The following is a 17,048-nucleotide window of genomic DNA, read 5'->3' as shown; positions in this document are numbered from 1 at the left end:
TGGTCTGAAAACGCTCAACACACTGCATGTTACTGTGTGCACAAGTGCACCCACAAAAAGAGAGAATTTGTTAATGACTGACCAAGAAAAAGTTTTTTTTTTCCTTTTTCAACACCAGCAGGATTGTTCAGGCTATACTCAAAGATAACTGCAATCAGAGGGTTAGCCTGAAGCTTGATGAAGGTGCATATATGCTGGTGAACACACTAAGTTCAAATTAATGCAAATTAATAGAAATAAATAGACTACAACTCTGTAGAGCAGAAACAATTATATACATGTACAGTTTTTGTTTTTTTTTGTGTGTGTGAAAGAACATTTGGGTTAAACCACACTCACATTTAGGGAACTGAAAAAGCTCCATGTAAACATGAATCAGCCACCCTGTAGGAGAGGAAGTAAATGTTTGATATCTTCTAATTAGTCAGGTCTACCAAAGACACACTCTAGATAAAGTTTAAAGTTCAAATCCTCTTGAACCTTCATCTATTAAGAGCCTGGAAAAGCGCAAAGGTAATAGCCTGATGAACTTTGTATTACTACAGGGGAGGTTTCCAGTTTCCTTAACACCAACGTTGAGCTGGACATCCAACAAACCCATAAGAGCACACACCCCTTTCTCCTTGAAAGAAAATTTATTCTGAATTAAAAAAAAAAAAATGAAATCAAAAACTTGTTTTTTCCAGAACATTTTCCAGATCATGTGAAACTGTGACACTCATGTCACACTGGGGTCTTATTCTTTTTACTCATCATTTAGACTGCCATATCCCCCTATGTGGCCGATCCATTCAGAAATCACTTCACCAAAATGAAGCCACATGACATCGTATCCTCCTCCTGTTTGATTGGCTACATGAAAGCATGTCTCAATTTCAAAGTGGGGTCATGGTTTCTGGGTCACTTTGGGGCTCGAGGGTCAGTCAGACTGAAACTTGACAGAACGCGATAGGTTAAACGAACCCCGAGGGCCTCAGAGGGAGTGGGTGTTAACACCTGTTTGTCTTTCCTTAGGTTCAAGGACATGCAGTTTGCCTCTGCAGCTTGCCTCTCCGCAGCCTCAGCTAATCTAGTCACCAACCAGTTTCATCTGGATGGCAGTCAGAGCAGGCAGGAAGAAGTTGGATCTCTCTGGGCTTTAACTTTTTTGCATGGTTCAGTGATTGTGGAGCGATTAATGTGTAGGCTACAACTTGTTATATGAAGAGCAGCACGCATGTCAATAAACAATATGCACACGGAGTGTCAATATATGCTCACATACTGATTTCTTATCAAATGGTCTGTGTTTTTGCAGACTTTACTACCTTTGCTTACTGGGTGGATGTTTTGGCTTCTTGTTTGTATTCATCTGAACTATTAGTCTGAAAACTCTTTATAACATTAATATAAAAAGAGTCTATCACCACCATCAACAAGTCAGTCACAGATTTAAATAAATATACTTCCTATATTTGTTTGATATAGTAAGTCCTCTCATACTCACACTCTTTATCTTACTAAAGACTTTAGTCTCTGATTGGCTTCACTGGTTCAGTAAGAATGTAACATGTCAACCAATGCAACTGAGCAGGAACGCCACACAGGAGGTGGGGTGCAATTCTTCAGCTTTGATTGGCTGTCCGTCCCACACGCTCCCCGCAGCATTGGTCCAACGTGACACTGTTCTACATTTGTTTACATGTTTGCATTTGTGTGTGAGTGTGACGGGAAAACCAGCAGCAAAACAAAGCCAAGACCTCATCTGAACCTCACAAATGAGAGTTTTACACATTTAACATTAACTCATCACAAATAGATGATTATTTTTCTCATAAAAAAGAAAAAAGAAAAAACAACAACAACTGGGCATTTGTCATGTTACTAAGTAAATGAACTTTAATCATTTACAATAACAAAAAGAAGCCTCTGGGCAGATTAACCCAGTGCAAGAGCCAGAGGGAGTGCAGCAGCTGGGCTGGTGGAGTGTCATCCTACCCTATCTCTACTCCAGCCCATTTGGGACCCTCAGCACATTCCTCTGTGAAGCTGCTACCAATGAGTGAAATATTACCACAATACAGCTTTAGAAATACACTTTCCTCATAGAAAACACGCAAGAGGAAGGCAAGATATTCACTTGACTCGCATGGTAGAAAGGTGTAATTAAAACAAACAAACAATAAACTCTGTCACAGAATCCAAGAAGTAATGCCCCTTCACCTTCTTCACACCCACTTCAAATACCTTGATCCTCATTTATTAAACCACACTAGGGTGGTTTTTAATCAAGGGTCCCTCTTTTGAAGCTGTTATCACCACTGCTGGTTGTAAAAAATGGTTATAAAATAGAGACAGGATATTTATTTACCCTGGGAAAGAGGTTATTGCTAAAAATGTTGCAATGTGTCTCCTTAGATTCAGTTTTTTGGCTTGCAGAACAACAGTGCTACCAATTTTCCTAATATTAATAACAAAGCCGTTAAAATAAGGAAACAAATTTTTCAACTGCAAAACAACTACATTTGAAGGATTATTGATTTATCTGGCCTGTTCTATTTTACTGCACTATTGGGTAATAAATTAATAAACTGGAAACTCTCTGTAAAGTTCATTGTTAATGGATAGCTGTACATGGGAACACAAACAAACGTACAATCAATGAATTTATAAATAAAGATAAAGGATAATGAGACATGTTAGAAATAAATTAATCAGCAGCGTTTAGCAATTTGAAGAAAAATCAGTAAAAAAAAAATCTGAATAAATGTCAAATGTGAGGATTTGACTGAATTTGAATGGATGAATAGATTAAAATTAGCACTTTCATTACTCTGATATAGTGAAAACAATAACCACTATGCTGATGATACTCAAATATACCTGCCACTCAAACCAGACATCTGCTCTTCTGCAGCTTCCTTAACCTGTAGTTTAGCTGAGGTTAAATCTTGGCTCTCACAGAATTTCCTTAACAAAAATAAAACACCTTCATATCTGGCATCATAGCTAATCTCAGGTTTTAAAAAAGCCTTGTGTTTAATTCCTTTCAGTTAAGACCTTTAATGAAAGTTGAAACATTTCTTCTTACCAAAAACCTGGATTGGATTACTGCAATTAATTTTATGTTGAACTGAGCTAAACACAAATATCACGATTGCATAGGGTTCAAAATGCAGCTGCTCAACTTCTGATTGGTACGCGGAAGCATGACCATATTTAACCTATTTTTGACTTCACTGTAACTTAATAAACTAGTAAAAATGTAGGATTAATGAACAAAGAAAATAATAATATAAAAAAAAATGCAACATTGAAATCAGCTACTGAAGACTTTGCACGTTTTTTTCTGTAATGTCACTAACCTCCTGCAGGGGTCAGTGTTGGTCTGAGCCGTGACACCATATTTGGCAGAGATAAAACAGGACATAATGGTAATATAAATAAACTTCACAAAGAGGAATATGGAGACAGAAGAATTGTATTTTTCTGACTGACTGTCAGCATGATTATGCAAAAATTATGAAGATGAAATAAAAACAAACAAACAAACCAAAAAACTAGATGACAGATAATTGGCAACAGCCATGAGTGAGGATGCACCGTCTGGGTTCCCTTCTAGTTTTATTTGTGAATGTTAACAGCTTGAATGTAACTAGAATAACATAACTTATTAAATAAATATTCAAAAATGCTGTTGTACCACTGAGTCTGTATTGCTGTTTGATGAGCTGTCTGAGCTGCACTATGCTGAACGTGGTACTGATAATTCAGCTCATTATGACTCCCATTTAGTAGCAGTCTTTGCGGAATTCCTCTCAGGTTGTGCTCACATAAACAAGGATTTGACTGTGATTGGTCTAATCTGAGTTTAGGGAGCTTAACGAGCTGCTTGAAAACATCAGATTTCTCCACATTAGCTGCGAGGAACAGCACCGTAAGAGCTGCTTTACATTTTCTAGTTCAGTTTAATACTTAGACATTATAAATGAGACTATTCTACATTGTTAGTTTGCGTTTTCCTTTGTTAAAAAGTTGTTAATTATATGAAATTCAGAGGAAGTGTCACATAAATAGGCCTGGAGATCATCTTGATTCTCAGCAGGTATGGGTGTGTGATAAAAACAGAAAGCTAATCTTTGTGCTTGCTTTGTGAAGCAAGTTTAGGACCATGGTGACTGTGACCACGGTCCTGAAGGCGGTGAGCCTGTTTGTTGCAGAGGTCATCAGCTCTGTTACCGACTGGTTCCAGACCAAACCAGAGTGGGCCAACCTGAAAATACTGCAGGACACAGAGCTGAAGACAACTGAAGGAGGTGAGTCAAAGAAAAGAAACAAGGAGAATCATAACAACTTTTTAAATGCAAATTCAAAGTATTTTTTTTGTATTGTTTTCCATTTGGGTTACTGTCCACTGCAGCTATTTGTGGAGGGAAAAAGGAACATTTTTACCCCATCAACTTGGCTATATGACTGAAACTCTGCAGTGTATTTTTCATGCAGAAACAGAATGAGAAGAATAATTATAGAATCTTAAAAATTGTAAAAATTATCCAACATTATTCAAACTTTCATCAACATTTAGAAGAAAAAAAGATATTTAAAGGACGTAAATGTGATTCATTATTAGATTTCAATTCAATTCAATTTTGTGAGAATGTGAGTAACCTTCTGTCCAGTAATGCTCTGCTGTCCCTTTTAGTACAAGAGCAACACAGGGCCAAAACTCTGTGGGAGAAGTCTGGAGCTGTGGTCATGGTCGTGCGGCGACCAGGATGATTACTGTGCAGAGAGGTATGAAATGACAAATCTAGGTGTGTGTGTAATGAAAACTGTTTAACTTTCATTCATGCTTTTGATTCTCTCGCTCCTTGTCGCTCTAGGAGGCTGCTGAGCTGTCCTCTCTGAAGTCCCAGCTGCAGGACCTTGAAGTTCCCCTCTTTGCGGTGGTGAAAGAAAATGTCGGCAAGGAGCTGGACTGCTTCAAAAAATACTTTTCTGGGAAGGTCTATGTGGATCAGAAGGTCTGATTTTGCACAACACTTCTCTATGCAAGACTTTAGGCTAATCCAAGAAAAACCAAAGGTTGCATAATTTAAGCTGATAAGCTGTTTTTGTATAACTAACAGAGAAACTTCTACGGCCCTCAAGTGAGGTGGATGTTTCTCTCCATGTTTCTGCGTATCGGGGTTTGGAGGAACATCTGGAGGGCCTACCGGAGGGACTTCGGGGGAAATCTAAGAGGTGAAGGACTAGTGCTGGGAGGAGTCTTTGTCATTGGGCCTGGAGATCAGGTACGGTACAAATGACAGAAAAAATAAATCACCATATGGCAGCTGTATCTGGATGTTTTCATTGATTAGGATTGATTATATTTCTTCCCCCAGGGTATTCTACTGGAGCACCGTGAGAAGGAATTTGGGGATAAAGTGAATATGCTGGCAGTGCTCAGAACAGCCCGCAAAATGCGAGAGGACATGAAAAGATAGATGTCAGAATAAGAATGAATGGACTTTTTGTGTGGCCTTATGTGATAGTGGTGGCATGCATGGTCGTAAACAGGCATCAGTTAGTGACACTTTACCCATGTAATGACTCGCTGTCTATCTGGTCTTGTTAATGTAATGATGTTTTGTGTGTTTGTAATGATGGGTTGTTTCTAAACTAACGAAAGAGCAGCCCGGACCCCAAAGCGCACAAATCCAGCACTTTAATCTGGGCCTAATATGACGGAAAATCAGTGTAAACTGCATTTCTCATCTGATTGTTAACAATAAACCAATGCATCGGTGATGCTCAGAGTTTGTCTGCACCTTTTCTGTTTCTCAGTCTCGGTTGCTTCTCCTACTCTCGCCCACTTTAAGCGTCATTAGATCTCGTTCGATTAGTTTCCCCTGCGCTCAGAATCGTTTAGTACGCTTGCGCAGAAGTCTAAAGACAAGAAATTTAGTGGGTCAGAGAGGTGTTACTGGTCTTTCAATTAATTCTGGTAAGTGTGCATTTATTGCAAAACTATTTCATTATTTTTGTCACGGTGACACTGTTAGAAGAAGCGCACATGCACCAGCAGCTCCGGTAAACAAAAGGCGGATTTTCAGATGCTACTTTGGGGACGCTTTGGTGAGGCGGTGACGCTGACTGCGACAAACCAGTTACTTCTCTGGACTTTGATAGTGTCGCTCACGTAGCTGCAGTCAGGCTGGCTACCAAAGGCTCTTTACAAGTTAGGTCTGCCTAAAGATTTGTTATCGTAAATAAACAGGTTCCCCGATTAGTAGTATCGAGGTCATTAACTGTTTAATCTGATCTCTGGGCCGCTTTTGGCTTGTTTTTGCCATCTCATCTGATTTATAGGTGGGTTAATGTCACCGGTGACGGAAGTATTAAGAGCCTTACCTCAAACATGTGGTGCGAGGCATGGAGCCAGCCCACCCAAGGGTCCGAGCTGGCTCAGTGCCCTGATCCATAAAGAAGCAACATACTCGATGCAAAAATAACCAGAGTAAAGTCATTACTTTTCTTAGGCAACCTCTGACGGTTCATCAGATGTCCTGTAAATGATGGTTCGTAAAATGTGAACATTTTCAGATAAAAGCACAAAACTTTCTTGTAATAATTTTACTGGTCTGGCCCACCTGCGAAAATTGGGCTGTATGTGACTCACAGATTAAAATGAGTTTGACACCCTTGACTTAAAGTTATGACTTCGTTTTTTGAGCCACTACATAATACGGCCATTACCACTAAAATGCAGCATATGCAAAAAGTTTTTTTAGTTTTTCTGCTAAAATACCTGGAAATTATGCACTACTTACAATTACTTACAGTATAACTTATTTTTTCCCATAAAAACTTAATTTCCTCCTTATTCTACTCCTAAGCATTGTAATTTCAGATAAAATACATGGAAATTATATTTAATTCAAGGGAAATTACACCCTTAGTTGCTCATATTATAAAAAAAAAAAGAGTTGACAATAATAATATACTACTACTCATAGCTGCAAATCAGAGTTTGACAATATTTCATAATCGTATGGGGTAATCAGTATTGATAAAAAGTGAAGCACACTGGTTCTCCAAGTAAAAACAGATTGAGCTGTCAAAAACTTGTTGAAACTTCACCTCAAGTCAAAGTGGAACTTTGCTAAATAAAATAAATTATTATTAAAATCAGAGGTTTGTTATGCAGAATTTCCTCCTTAGGATCGTTGCATGTGATGTAGTGTTTTAATGCTGTAGCTGGCCAAAATTGCTGTTTTACTACAGAAAAAAGTTGCACTAAATGGAAAGAAACTACAAAGGTATTCTCATCAAAATGTACTTAAAGTGTAAATGAGTAAAATAACTCACTGCACAGGAAGATGACTGATGAATATAGTAACAAGCAAAGCCCTTAGGCACACATTGTTTCCTCTTTGGAAAATAAAGCTAATGGAGCAGTTGATAAATGGTATTCTAATAAAGCACCGTCAACCCCAATAATTTGTTTAGATAAATCTTTGGCTTCTTTATCATTCTTTGTGCCATCATCAGCGAGGCATCTCAATATTAAAATAAAACTTGTGTTTTACTCAACGTGCTCATTGTTTACATGTTTTGGGCAAGAGGAGATTATGATCAGCACTGAGTCTTGTCAGCTTTTTTTTTTTTTTTTTGCTTCTGGCGCCACAGATGAAAAAAGTCAGACCCTTCGTTGTGTTGCACACGACTGGCTGCTGTGGTTATTGTGGGGTTTTTTTGTTTTTGGTTCTTCATTTTGTGAGTTATAAAGTGTCAGAAGTCAAATGCTTTTGGGTTGGGCTGAACCACAGGAGGTGAAGCATTGACTCGTTCTTTGGCGATGGAGACAAGTTAGTATATGATGTTCTTACTTTAAAGCTGTTTCTATAGAAAAGCCAGATTTGACTCCCTCTGTGTTACATGCATACGTACAGTGTTTATTTTCAGTGTAATCTTTGTGTTAATTACTACATAAAAGAGAGCTTTTTTTGGAGGGGGCAAAAGCAGGAGCTTGAAGAACATTCGCACAGCAGACTTGTTACCAGAGCTCACGTATTTTGTACTTTTGCTGCATTCCGTTTAACTTGTTTGACAGTTGGTTCGACCTGATAATTGTGTCACAGTGAAAGCAAGTTTGAAGTTCTTTTGTTTTAAAGCTGTCAAGTCAGTTGATCCTTGAAAGCAGGTTTTCAGGAAAGGTGGCTTATGTTGTTGTTGTTTTTATTTTTAATCCCATTGCACTGCAGCATGCTTTAACCTGCTTAGAAAAGACTTGTGTTTCTGTCTTCCAGCAAAATCTTAAGGGTGTGTGTAGTCAGAGGGTCAGACTTTTTCCGCGATGCTCTGTCCAGATGCTCCACAGCTTTGAGCTGGAGACTTGCCCTGCCCGGCTCTACCCCAGGCAGCCAGCCCTCCACCACAGCCAGGCCTCAGTTTCTAAGAACCCAGACTGCCCTGTTTCACCAAAGTAAAGCCAAAGCCAGTCGCGAACCGAACAAGATCGATTCAGGCAAGGACATATTTGACTGCTGTTTACACAGTTAGCCAGACTCTGTCACAGCCCAAACTTCAGGTTTGTTCACTGGCGGCTGGTGACTCTTTCGTTTATGTTTACATTATGCTGGAACAACTCCAGATTTTCAAGACACTGAGAAGCGTTACAAAAACAAACAAGTTAAATGACTGTGAAACCCCCACCCCCAAATAAATAAATAAATAACAAAACATATTTTAAAAATTTTGGCTCTGTGAAATGATGATGGATTTTTTTTTTAATCTCTCACTAGAATAATTAAATATTAACTTATTTGTAGCCCGACGTCATGCGAGGCAAAAAAGAAACGGTGTTTATCTGTGGCTTATCGAGAAACACATCTGCTGAAGTCAAAATTTGCTTGTGCATATTTGTGTGTGAGTTATTTACTCGCATGTGTAAGGTTTAGTTAAGAGCACTGTGGCAAAAACAAAAAAAAAACACACTTGCAGACCAAACACAGCACCAAATGGTCATAGTCTCATAATCTCTCCAGAGAGGTGGCTTCTTTTTTTTTTTTTTTTTTTCTTTTACAAGAGAGACTCAAAATGTGCTAGTATGCACATCAGCTACCTCTGGCACTGTGAAGGAAAACCATGTAAGAACAGTTCATTTCCTTCCTACTCATGTGGGAGCTGTGACACATTCTTCTAAAAATGCTTTTGCTTCGTCGTGTTGCAGTTTTGTCCTCTGTGTCTGGGCTGGAGGGGGACCTCTTTGGCATGGGGATGTGGGCTGTCGGTCTGGGCGCTGTTGGAGCTGCCCTAACTGGGATCTTCCTGGCCAACACTGATCTGTGTGTTTCTAAAGCTGCCAATGCAACGCTGCAGTACCTTGAAGACACTGACCTGCGCTCCACCACGGGTGGTAAGAAAACTTTGTGATACAGTACAATATTGTAATGTGCCAGTACAACAGCACATGTTATTAAGGATATTAATTGGAAAGATTAAATCAGCACTAGAATCAGCCACGTGTGGTTTTCTTTACTCTTGCATGTTTGCACGCAAGAGACCGTACCAGTCAAAAGTCCAAACTTTTGACTGGTACTTTGAGGGAATGAGGTTTTGTGTACTATTTCAAGTAAAGCTGCTTTCTTTCTGCTGGTAGATCACGTCACTCTGAACCGCTGAAGGTCGACTTCCTGTGCTGTTCTTAATGTGCACATTCTTATGCTCCATGTGGCCGTGAACATTTTTTCTTCTCTGTTCTCTTAGAAACTGTATTAAATTCTTGTAACCTTGACATTCATAATCATTGTGACTTGCATTTTATTACTAATGTGTCAGGTTGGTGATTAGATTTAGAAGCAGTTTAATGTGGTTTTGTCTACAGATGACAAGGTCATCAAAGCAAAGAGTCTGTGGGAGAAGAACGGGGCTGTGGTCATGGCCGTAAGAAGACCTGGATGATTTTTGTGCAGAGAGGTGATGTCAAAAGTCTTTGTGAATGAGATTATTGTCTGTTCACCTCAACTCTTAAGTGCATGTGACGTAATTTAAATTTCCTGCCCACCACATGTCTTGCTGCAGGAGGCCTCTGAGCTGTCCTCTCTGAAGCCTCAGCTGGAAGAGCTCGGGGTCCCTCTGGTTGCTGTTGTGAAGGAGAATGTTGGCACAGAGATCCAAGACTTCAGACCGCACTTCGCTGGGGATATCTACGTAGACGAAAAGGTTAGCAGCTGTAGATAACAAGCGGGCATCTTCAGAAAAACAATCTAATCTGAGATCAGCTGAAAAACCTCTAGCAAAGTGGGATTCTCAGAGCACGTCTGTGCAAGAAAGTCAGTGATGCAAAGTATGATTTGGAAGAAAAGTAAATGCACTTACTGGTAGTATTGAATGGACAGTGCAAATGAGAGAAATTATTCCAGCTATATTTATTTTTGCATGTAATGAACATATAGTTAAACCACCCTATGCAGCAGTATTTTAACATGCTCATAATTGAGGGTAACTTGAGCACTGTTATCAGTCAGTTATTAACACAGATTAATAGTTTGGCTTTCATATGTTTACACAACAGCAGAGCAGGCCTGCAATGTCCATGAATTAAATTTGAAAGGAAGGTGATTTTTTATTTTTTGGTGCGATCACACTGCTGGAGAGGTTGGGACCGACTGAAGTCATCACTGCTGCACTGTTTTTTCTAATTTTTCCTCTTAGTGATATCACTTACATCTTTAGTAGTGTAGCATGAGTGCATTAGTGCATCCCAAGTGAGACCACACACGATCTAACTCATTAACTCAGTCATTAAGGTTTTCAAGTATATTTCTCCTCTCTGTCTTTCTGACATTGTTTCTGCTTCTTAAAAAACTCTCACATGTCCTCTACCTTAGTCCAAATGTTTTATTTATTTTTACTTAGGAGCTCTGTAAAAAAGTTTACCTTGACCAGGATCTTGTCTTAAGTGCGAACAGCTGTTTTACACAATCTACCACCAAAACCATTTACATGGACCCCCTCTTAATTTTTTTAAGCCCAACACAAGCAATTTAATTCAGTTCAGTTTTATTTATATAGCACCAAATCACAACCAAATATCACTTCAAGGTGCTTTATACTGTAAGGTAAAGACCATACAGTAGTTAAAAAGAGAACTCAACAATCAAAATGGTCCCTTATGATCAGGCACTTGGTGACAGTGGGAAGGAAAAACTCCCTTTTAACAGGAAGAAACCTCTGGCAGAACCAGGCTCAGGGAGGGGCAGTCATCTGCCGCAACTGGTACAAAAACTGGTAGCAGTAACACAAACTGTGCACGACTTTGTTAAACACAAACTGTTACTTTCAGTAGGCTTGAGTTGAATTGAATTTTTGTTGTTGTTGCGTAGCAACAATGAATAAATGATCATAACAGACACTGAAACATCTTTGTCTGTTGAGTGTGTGTCGGCTAATGATAAAGCAGTGATGAAGCAATTTTAAAATAGTCACATAATGCCCGCTGTAAAGAAATTTGCTACACATTGCATTTAAATTAGGCTGACTGAAACTAAAATGTGCATTGCAGAGATGCTTTTACGGCCCGCTGCAGAGAAGGATGGGCGGTCTGGGGTTCATTCGCCTGGGAGTGTGGCAGAACTTCATACGGGCCTGGAGGTCTGGGTACCAGGGCAACATGAATGGAGAGGGCTTCATCCTGGGGGGAGTGTTTGTCATTGGACCAGCAGACCAGGTAGTTTGACAAAATATCTGAACTATAGATTTGGCTCAAAACTTGTCTGTATTTTTAACTTTTTTTTTTTTTTTTTTTTTGGCAGGGCATCCTCCTGGAACACCGTGAGAAGGAGTTTGGTGATAAAGTGGACGTGGCAGATGTTCTGGAGGCTGTCAGAAAAATTGTACCAATGAAATAATTCTTGTAGCATCAAGGAAAAAAAAAAAAAGCTGGTCTGCTATATTAGATCAAAGCTAGAATAACATAATGAACCTTTTTAACTTGTGTTTTCAGTCCTACTTCACTGAAATGCTAATGTTAATTAGAATTTAAGAAGTGTGTTCAATATCACAAAATACCTCTGACTTTTGCATGTTAATTTGCTGTTCATGAAAATCTAGCTGTGAAATGCACCTGTAAGCTCAATTAACACGGGTATTAAAATGTTGGATAACTAAAGGCATTATTTTTCTTTTTAGGTATGTCGCCTATTTATTTAAGATCATGTGAAAATTAGATACTTGAATCTAATGACTGGATTTCACTTAATGAATATAATTGTGATGTATCTGAAATACTGACTCTGTGTAAAAGCTTAATTTGCGTCTCCTGGTCAAGCACCTGAACAGTCCTCTGACATGACACACGTGATTGCGTGGTCTGTGTGATAATGACAGCTTGACTCTAAACTCTTGGCTGAGAGGAGCAAGTTTGATGCCCAAACACACACGTGCGCAGGTTCAGCAGCTGTTGTCATGTTCAGGACTGTTTGTGGTGCCTGAAGCAGGTGTTGCTTGCTACATACCAGCTGCAGAAGAGTGAATAAAGATGGCTTTCACTTTATCTCCATGTAGTTTGTTTTTATTTAATTTGCATATTGAGGCAAAAATAACCAGCTCTTATGAAAATTTTCAGCAAAAAAAAAAAAAACTCAGCGAAGCACATACTTGAGTCAACTTTGGCTTAGATGGATGAGAGTAATTTTCAACATTGAAACATCCGCATGGTATTGTAGAAAGTTCCACTTGATTCTAAACATTTTGCCTTTATTCTCAAAATGCAAAAATATGTTTTTCCTAAAATAATACAGTAAATTAATAAAATTGGCCTGCATGAGAGCTAGCCAGTGTGATCTGTTATAATAAGCATACAAGCATAATTGGTATCATCTCATACATACATAGAGTTGTATCAGATTGATGGCAGATGGTATTTTCAGTATGCAACATGCACCTATATAACAGATTGTCATGTATTATCTTTTTATATTAGATTTATGGAAATACTCCTGTCTCCTAGTAGCTAATTCATTAAATCCTGAAAACAAATCATTAGAAACCATATTTCCAGCATTTAAGTTGATCTGAAAACTAAACCTTCAGTTTGATCTCAGCTGTGCAGCTGGTAAATTTTCATGACTGTGCTTTGAACAGTCATGTTGACAAAATCTGTTCACTGATGTACATTTACTGGAAACTTCATTAGGTATACCTACTGGGTTGGACCTGGGTTTACCTGCAGAATTGCATTCTTTGCAGCCTTTATTCTTCAACAAAGTGTTGGAAACATTCCACAGAGGCGTTAGTCCATATTAGGACTGTCAAACTTAAAGCTACAGCAGTAACAAGGCAGAAGGCCTGACTTCCCAAAAAGGAACCCCACCTAATTCCTGCTGCAAGTGGCATGCGTGATTGTGTTTAAACAAACCTAGTAACTCAATGAAAGACAGACAGTGGTGAGTGGAACAGATGATTAAATAAATGATAATGCTAAATATTGCCAGTCTGAAAGACACTTTAATAATCTAACTTTGACAAGCATTTCATTATTTCTTCTGGTTACTCTGATGTTAAATTAGTTAACATAGCTAACAGAGCTTAACTATCCAGCTCTGCTGATTGTGACACAACTGAGGCAGAGTGTGAAACTTTTCTTTATGGTGTCAGAATTAAGCTGTGAATGTTCCAACCACAAAGATGGCCACGTGTTTTTTTTTGTTGTTTTTTTTTTTTAATATGTTTAAATCATCAATATTGTGGAGGATTTTTCTGTTGAATTGTTTTATCTCCATATGGGCTTTACTTAGACATCCTGATAATTCCCATGGTGCATTTTATTGCATGAAACAGACAATGTTTAGACATTAATGTTACTTATTTATTCTACTGCTCAGATTAAAATACACCTCACATCAAGGATATATTCCAAAAACAATACAAAACAGAGGGAGAAAACAATCAATGCAGATAGATCTATATATATGTGACCAAAACATTCCTGGAGTGTAACAATAACATGGATTGTCTCTACATTTGTGCCTTCAGTATGCAAAGTTGTAAATCAGTGTGACAGAACTTATTAATTTCAATAAAAGCAATGACAAAAATATGACTTCTAAAACAAATTGTGTGTTGGATATATCTTCACACTTTGTATTCAAACAATGCATTTGGTGGAGAGGACCACGTTTGTTACCAAAAAAAAAAAAAAAAAAAAAAAGGTTTTGCACAAGTATGGCAAAAGGTCCGTTTGCTAAAGCTGAAATAAAAACTTTAAAAGCTACACACACTTCCCCAATCTGTTACAATTCATACCCGTTTCATCTTTGGCTGACTCTACAGATGTGGCATGATACGGTGGTAAAGTACAGTCACAAGCTGAGATGATGCAAGTTTCCAAATGAGTCTCAATGCTGACTCAAACCCTTCAGTTTTGTTCTTAAACATTTCTGCACCAAAATAAAACCACAAAGGGAGAAAGACAGGAACAAAGCAACTTGGTTATGAGCAATGAAAGCTAACAAACCATGAACAAATTAAAAATTAGCAGACACAAAGCCACAATTCATTCAGTACTATCCAGCTCCATAAAGACTCACAATCATCAATATACACTTGTAAACACTCCTTTTAAAAAACAGCAACACGAATGTGGCTAACTCCTACAGCAGCACAGCAATTACCCCAAACACATCACACAGTAACTACAGTCAGCATCGTCACACAAAAAAGGTCTTCAATGACCACCGCAAGCACTTCTACATTTAGGCTACAGTAGTGATGCCAAGAGTGAAACACTGTCCTGCAGTGCATGTGATCCTGTGTCGGGGTCTGATTCAAGCTGGGGACAAACAGAAGCCATCTATTTACACGGAGGAGGAGATAAAAGTGAGTGAAATTTTAAATGAAAACATGATTTACAGGATTTGAAAGAAGAATTTCTCTCCAAAATAAAAGAGATATCCATTACTTAAAATCCCAAAATAGCCACATTCTGCTGAGTTTCAGATGGCAACGATCCAAAAAATTACACAATGTAACGCGATGTTTGTCTTGGACAAACAAGTGTTATTTTCTAACGCTTTTTATTGTAAAACTATTCCTGTCAAACTGGATTTTAGACCCCCCCCCCCCCCCCAAAAAAATAGCTCAATTTTCTTGGAGTGTTTGGTTGAAAATTGTTGAAACCTCAGCAAATTCTTCTAAACTCTTGAAATTTTGTGCTTGATCTGAACAGTTAAAGAAAGATTTGATCAAATTGAATTTTTTTCTTTTACCATTTTTATAGGCAATGTCTGAAGAGAAAACAGCTTGAAAAAAAAAAACAAAAACAACAACAACAAAAAAAAAAGGTTAAACCTAAATGAAAACCACTAGTAACTGGTAACACATTTGTAAAATCATAGGAAAACATAGTTTAGACCCAAAGACAAAATGAAAGTGGAGATGTGTTACCTAGTGTTATCCTGAATGAACACTAACACTAAATGTTGCAATCACACATTATCTCAATCACTGTATATTGCTCTCTACATAAAATCCAAACTCCGTGCAGCTCCAAAATCTGTTCAATTTAATTTATTAAGTCTACAACTACAGTACAACTACAGACTGAAGTGTGCTGATGGAGTTGAATTTTAGTGATCTATACAATCTTACTGTGGGTATGTTTCTAGCCAACATACACAAACACTTTAACACTGAATCAGAGCTGGTAATTTGAGCCAGTGGTAAATTGAACTAGAGGAGCACTCCTCTAATCTGAGAACCTATTAACCTTGAGAAGCTTTTACTCATTTGCCATAAGTTAGACTCAATATTCTCCTGTATCAAGAGGAGATAACATTGTTTTCAAGTGCATATATGGTGCCATCTGATGCAGTCACTAACAGAGGCATAGCTTTTAATTAAACTCTCTAAAATTCTTCGTGTGTGTTTCATAGATTCTACATTTTTTATGCTGTATACATAAATATATCCAAGAAAAATATAATTTTTTTTTACACCACTGAGACAAACAACACCATCACCACTATCTAACCACACCAGAGACAGTGTTTGGAGACCTTGGTCAACAGTGTGAATGATTTTTTTTTTTTTTGATCAAAGATGCTCAAACTCAGCCAAGATGTCCACATTAACAAAATGGCAACAAACACTGTGCACACAAAATTCCCCCGCTGCCCTGACCTACAACAAAGAAGTTTACTATTTTGACCTCCCACACAACATTTACTACTGACCCTTGGTACAGCAGGATATCAGTGCCTATCAGTGAGTAATTCCAACATTTGACAATCAGGCAGCTTTGACTTCTCTGAGCCCCCTTACAGTCAGGTGCAAGCACTGAGAACAACCAAACTGTGAGTCAGTATTCACACAACAGCAGCAATACACTTTAGGTAATTCATCGACAAGAATGATAGCATTTCTACTTCCTTATGGACAAGCAACATAGTACGCGCTTTCCACCAGATACAACCCCTTAAAAAGCACCATCACATTTAAGAACAGGCTGCCACAGTACTTATTTACAGCGATGAAACTACACTTCTTAGTGTTCACTGATACAGATGTGCTTTCTTTGCCACATGTACTGAGCACCTCATTACTTAGTCTAAGAATATGAAAGGTATTAAGTACACTTAAAGGAGAGCAGAAGAGGGTTAGAAGCTGCACTGGTTACCAAATGGCATGGTACAACAAAACAGGAACTTACTCATTGGGTTATTTAGAGCTACTTAATATATAGTTTTCTAAGGGCAACCTAACTGGTGGCCGCAAGTTTGAAAAACCATGTGAAATATATGAGTGTGTAATGTGACAATGACTAAGCCGAAACTGGAAAGTACAAGCACAAGGCAAAAAATTTCTTCTGATAGTTACATTCAGAAGAAATTACACACAATTTACAAGCACGGGCCTTATTTTAAAAACTGAATCACAAATGAACCTGAATGTAACAAGATACTTGTGAGTCGAGCACAAGTCAGTAACTTCACGAAACCCCACCCACATATGAAGCTCTGACGAGCGGAAGACGGAAAACACACCAACCCCCCCCCCCCCCCCCCCCATAAAAGAGCGCCATT

The 17,048-nt window shown here is 38.4% G+C and overlaps 1 protein-coding gene and 1 pseudogene across 5 annotated transcripts; both read left to right on the top strand.

Annotated features, from left to right (window-relative positions):
• The first annotated feature begins 3,828 nt into the window (after positions 1-3,828).
• Positions 3,829-5,791, top strand: LOC115793346 (peroxiredoxin-like 2A; annotated as a pseudogene).
• An 87-nt stretch (positions 5,792-5,878) lies between these two features.
• Positions 5,879-12,520, top strand: LOC115792996 (peroxiredoxin-like 2A). 5 transcript variants are annotated; one of them, XM_030747682.1, is made up of 7 exons: positions 5,879-5,968; positions 8,274-8,491; positions 9,197-9,382; positions 9,851-9,942; positions 10,048-10,188; positions 11,531-11,695; positions 11,781-12,520. In XM_030747682.1, the coding sequence occupies exons 3-7, from the start codon at positions 9,238-9,240 to the stop codon at positions 11,874-11,876; spliced, it is 639 nt and encodes a 212-aa protein (XP_030603542.1). In that variant the 5' UTR covers positions 5,879-5,968; positions 8,274-8,491; positions 9,197-9,237; the 3' UTR covers positions 11,877-12,520. The 5 variants fall into 5 exon arrangements, with proteins under 5 accessions (XP_030603542.1, XP_030603540.1, XP_030603541.1 ...); XM_030747681.1 differs by lacking the exon at positions 5,879-5,968 and adding an exon at positions 7,671-7,832; XM_030747680.1 differs by lacking the exon at positions 8,274-8,491 and having other exon boundaries at positions 5,887-5,968.
• The last annotated feature ends 4,528 nt before the right edge of the window (positions 12,521-17,048 follow it).

This window comes from Archocentrus centrarchus, chromosome 15, assembly GCF_007364275.1.
Source record: "Archocentrus centrarchus isolate MPI-CPG fArcCen1 chromosome 15, fArcCen1, whole genome shotgun sequence".
Classification (NCBI taxonomy): domain Eukaryota; kingdom Metazoa; phylum Chordata; class Actinopteri; order Cichliformes; family Cichlidae; genus Archocentrus; species Archocentrus centrarchus.
Note: the sequence above shows the minus strand (reverse complement) of the source record. Positions and strands in the feature narration are given on the sequence as shown.